This window comes from Zingiber officinale, chromosome 1A, assembly GCF_018446385.1.
Source record: "Zingiber officinale cultivar Zhangliang chromosome 1A, Zo_v1.1, whole genome shotgun sequence".
NCBI lineage: Eukaryota > Viridiplantae > Streptophyta > Magnoliopsida > Zingiberales > Zingiberaceae > Zingiber > Zingiber officinale.
The window spans coordinates 189,254,821-189,259,807 of NC_055987.1; the positions used below are offsets into that span (position 1 = coordinate 189,254,821).

Consider the following 4,987-nt stretch of genomic DNA (forward strand, 5'->3'; position numbering starts at 1 on the left):
AAAACAAAAAATATTGTATACTGCAAGCACGCACCGCATGGTGAGCGACATAACAATAGAGCGTGAGTGTTATGTTGAAATTTAATCTAAATTATGAATACAAATTTCAGCATCTTAATCAGAAGTATCAAAATTTTGTTAGGACAGTAAAATTCAAAACACTACTGTCGTAGCTTAAAATTTAAGGGTTTAAAGTCCCTATCCAGCTTACCACTCCAAGGAAATTAAAGATGGTCCTAGATTGTCTGAAAATCTATATATATATATATAGATATATATAGAAAAGATTTTTTTATTATTATTTTGTTTCTTCTGATTCGAATATGAATGATCCAACAACAACACCCAACCCTAGAGGAGGAGGAGCTGAGGCAACTTAATCATTAGTCTTTTTACACACTGACGCATGATGAAGAAGGAAAGAAGGAAAGAAAGAAGCAGGGTTTTGACTGAGTTATTAGGAAAGGAAGACCATTGTCCTCTCCACAAAAGATCGAGAGCCCCTGTCAATCCCTACAACTGTACCCAAGTCCAATGAGACAAAGGAAGGGTGGAGCAAAACAAAGCAAAAGGCTACGCTGAAACATAGCTGATGAACCACAATGAGCCAAGAGCCCACCCCCACTGCCCCCCTGGCCCTGCCATCTCCTGACCTCCTCTGCCTCCTCCTGCCAAAGCCTAACCAATGCCAGTCGCTGCCAAGCTCAAACTCACATACGCGCGAGGCACTCACCCAAAGTGAAAAAAAAAGCCAAAAGGTTAAAAAAGAAGATCAGAGAAAAAAAAACAAATTAAAACAAGAGCATCAGCTCATTTAAAGCTTCTGTAGCCTTTTCTTTAGCACTCGTTGAATTGGTATTTTAAAAGTATGATATACGGGTGGCGATGCGAATGGAACCAGATGCGTGAAGAAAAAAAAAGATGCTTTTTTTTGTTTCAACCTTTCTCTTCGCTGTTGCTCCTGCTGCCTTTTCAGAGTCGCGTACATGAGCGCACGAAAGAGAGAGGGAGAGAGAGGGCGAGGGGGCAGAGTGGCACTGAATACCATGCCATAGCAATTGATGTTCTCGTCATGAATGATGCCTGTGTTTGTTTGTGTGTTTGTATGCTGTCTACTTCAATGGCGTAGGGACCAACAGTAAGGAAAAGTACCATGGCAAACTGAAGCTCTGACCTCCACACCAACACAGAGGCACATTCATCACCAACACATTGACACATTCATCACACACACCTCTCTCTCTTTCTCTCTCTCTCTCCCTCCCTGAATCTATCTGTAGCCTAGAGAGACAAGGGCTACTGCTGCGACTTGCACTATCGAATTGGCTCTCGACTTTTATCTCTTGCTATCTAGATAGTGGATTTGGGTCAGCATTTGCTCAGTCTCGTTGCCTTGCACTGCTCTCTTGCTTACTCAGCTGCATGCCACACTATATCCTAATTAGAACCTCTGCTCTTGCAAGTACATGCCTATTATAATTCGCTAAATACAATGCTGAAGAGCATGCAGCAGGCGGGCTCTCGAAACAGATCGCCATGAGAAGAAGACATCTCCTTCTAGCTACCTATATATATCTCTTTCTTTTATTAATTAATCAACCATTTGGAAAGCATTGCTTCTCCGGATCATGATCGAGCAAGCAATTTAATTAAGCTGAAATATTATTAGGAAGATAATGGATTAGTTATTTAATGAATTAGCATATATATATATATATATATATATATATATATATATAAAGATGGCGATGATGATGAACATTGAACATAAAATATATTACAATCCAATTGCATGTCTCAATAGCACGACGTTCGATATTAATTTACATGCATCACCCAACAATATTAATTATATTTAGGAAGAGATAGAGAGAATTAAGGAGAAAATGGAGAAGAGGATCTATATAATATCGATCATTGGATTGGAATGCAATTATATTAATTAATTGAGTTGTGGCAATAAGTTGGAGGGAGGTAGATATAGCTAGCTAGCTAGATCTTTTCCCGGCGGTTACGGCCGTCGTTCGTCATGTCCTCCTCGCCCTCGGTGACCACCGACGACATGTAACTGACGACGAAGGAGTTGTTCTCCTCGGAGGCCGTCACCGCCGGCACTTGGAACTGCTGCCGGCAGGCGTAGCACGTGACCTGCAACAGCGCGGCGTTGATCTGCCTCACGGCGCCGTCGCGGATGGCGTGCGCCCGGCTGAGCTCCACCTGCGCCTGCTGCCGTATCCGCTTCGCGTTCTCCAGCTCGTGCTCGGCCAGCTCCAGCTGCCTCCTCGCCTGCTGCCTCGCCTCGTCGGCCAGCGACTTCTCCACCATCGCCCGCTTCAGCTGCTCCACCACCGACCCGTGATCGTTCTCGGAGCGGCGGGCGGGCTCCTCGTCGGCCGGGGGTCCGATCGAAAGCTGCAATCTCGTCGCATCCATCGCTTCCTCGGTCGCCGGAGACATTATTAACGCGGGGGCGGAGGAACCCGCAGGGCGGGTGTGAGCGGGAAGGAGTTGGAGCTCGTTGCGGCGGTGCGGGTGAATTACGGACCTAGAGGAAGACGGTTGATCGGCGCCGAGGTAGGGATGGATGGCCATTCTCAGGGCGGGCCCTGCGGGCCAAGTGCCGGGGGTGAAGTTGGTGTCGCTGGAGGGGCTAGGGCTGGAGGTCGTCCTGGACAAGCACGCCGCCGCCGCCGTCGGCCCTACGTGGAGGTCCGGCCGAGCTCCGCCGGAAGTGCACGTGTCCTGGTGCTCGATGAAGCTCTCCACTCTGCATGTGGCGGCCGCGCCGATCATTAAAAAATAAAATTTAGCTAGCCAAATAATTTACCAAGATCCAGCTGCCACATGAATATGTATATATAAATGTGGCAATAGATAGAAACACTCTCGAATGAGTTAAATTTCAATCAGCAAATTGAGAATGATCAGTTCTTTCATAATCATATCCATTTACAAAATTCTCTCAAATTTGAGAGAGAGAGAGATGGCAATTAAATGGCAGAAGAGGGAAAGCAGCTTAGTATTGGGAATTGTGTGTGATCGTCTGCTGCAACTGGAGATCAATTTAGGAAACCCTATCAAGATGCGTACGATATATTTATAAATATAAATTGATCTAAAGATCTGGATCCTGGCTTAAATAGATAGTAAAAAAAAAAAAAAAAAAAAGAATGCGGATGCGCGCAGGAGGAAATTAAAGAGAAAAGAAAATTAATGATTAAAACTAAGATTTAATTAATTAATTAGTTGGAAAAAGGAAGAGAGAGAGAGAGAGAGAGAGAGGGAGAGATATTAATGAATTGGACCTGGAGAAGACGCGGCCGCAGTCGCAGGAGTGGCCGCGGGTGCCGCAGGTCTTGAGGTGCGCCTTGTAGTCGGACTGGACGGCGTAGGCCTTGGAGCACTTGGCGCAGACCCACTGGCGGTGGTTGCTGTGCTTGCGGCGGAAGTGCTTCTTGATGCCGACCAAATCGCCGAGGGCGTGGCAGGGGTCGTGGTGCAGGCAGCTCGGCTCCGGGCACACGAACACCCGCTTCCGCACCTCCGACGCCTCCCGCTTCAGCAGCTTCCACGGCACCTTGTGCCGCCGCCGGTGCATCTGCAGGTTCTGGTCCCGCTGGAACCCCTGGTTGCAGATCTCGCACACGTACCGGTCCGACTCCAGCAGCGTCCGCGGCGACAGCGACACCACCTCCGCGTCCGGATCTATATTTATATATATATACACACACACATCCCGGCCGACGATCGATCAATTCAATTCAATTCCCGATCACACAAAGACAAAGACAAAGACAAAGGCAAATCGAAGAGTACTAACTAACTAATCGACTCAAACATTAATTAATTAATTAACTAACTAACCTGGAGTCCCCGCCGGCCGCCGCTTTTTCTTGCCTCCCCCCACATTGAAGCCGAGCGGAGACGGAGGAGCCGGCGACGGAGAGCCTAACATTGAACTACCTACCTAGCGATATGGATCGCGCAAAATAGTGAGCGAGTGAGCTATAAGTAGGCAGAGAACGGCCAAGGCCCAAGAAGAAAGGGAAGTTCTCAGGCCAGCCTTCCTCAAGAATCTTGTTTTGTGTGTTTGGAAGCGAGCTAGATATCTATGTAACACAGGAAGACAGCTTTGTAACAGCTACAAGCTCAATTCAATTGAGGAGATCCATAACAATAATAATAATATTATTATTATTATTATTATTATTTGGGGAAGATCGAGATGGAATTGGTCTTGTAATGGTGAGAGGAGGAGGAGGAGACTGATGATGATCTTTCAGAAGGAGAGAAGGAGAGAAAAGAGAGAAAGAGAAGACAATTAAATTGGGAGTACTGAAGGTCCACCACTACGGAGGGGATTGGGACAAAGAACAAACATCCCCACAAAGAAACAAAAGCCACCATAATTTCATCGCTACTTCCATCAGTATAAATTGCATGCATTAATGCAGGCCTGTCTCCAAATACACGTGAGATCTCTTTCTCCCTCTATTTTTTTTTTTTCTCTTCCTTCTTTCTTTCACTTATTTATTACAATTATTATTATTATTTTTAATTTTATTTTGCCGTACGCATAGGAAATATACGATATTATTGCTACTATTTCTGAGAGTATGAGTATCAGGTACACTTGCGCAGACGTCAAGGAGTGTTTTTTTCGAGATGTTTGATAGATTTCCTCTTCCTCTATTATTGAATAATAATATTATTGTTATTATTAATAAAAAAATGATGAATTTTGTTTTGTGGAGTTTTTTTATGTTGGATGCCTTTTTCTTTCTGGGCAAACCGTGACATGTGGCCAATGAAAAAGTGTATTTGATGATGCAGGAAATACATGCATCTCCGATGGCGATTTACCAGGCCAATTATTAATGTACCGCTAGCTGCAATATTATCATATAATTGAATGATTAAATAGCTATCGACAAAAAAAAAAAAAAAGAGAGAGATAATAATAAATTCATTGTTGGATGAGAGGAAA

General features: G+C 44.8%; 1 protein-coding gene across 1 annotated transcript; it reads right to left on the reverse strand.

The window, feature by feature from the left end:
• Window positions 1–1,749: 1,749 nt before the first annotated feature.
• LOC122038797 (protein indeterminate-domain 16-like) lies at window positions 1,750–4,290 on the reverse strand. Its single transcript, XM_042598740.1, has 3 exons — window positions 3,865–4,290; window positions 3,306–3,705; window positions 1,750–2,767 (listed from the first exon to the last, which is right to left on the reverse strand). The coding sequence occupies exons 1-3, from the start codon at window positions 3,953–3,955 to the stop codon at window positions 1,993–1,995; spliced, it is 1,266 nt and encodes a 421-aa protein (XP_042454674.1). The 5' UTR covers window positions 3,956–4,290; the 3' UTR covers window positions 1,750–1,992.
• Window positions 4,291–4,987: the final 697 nt, after the last annotated feature.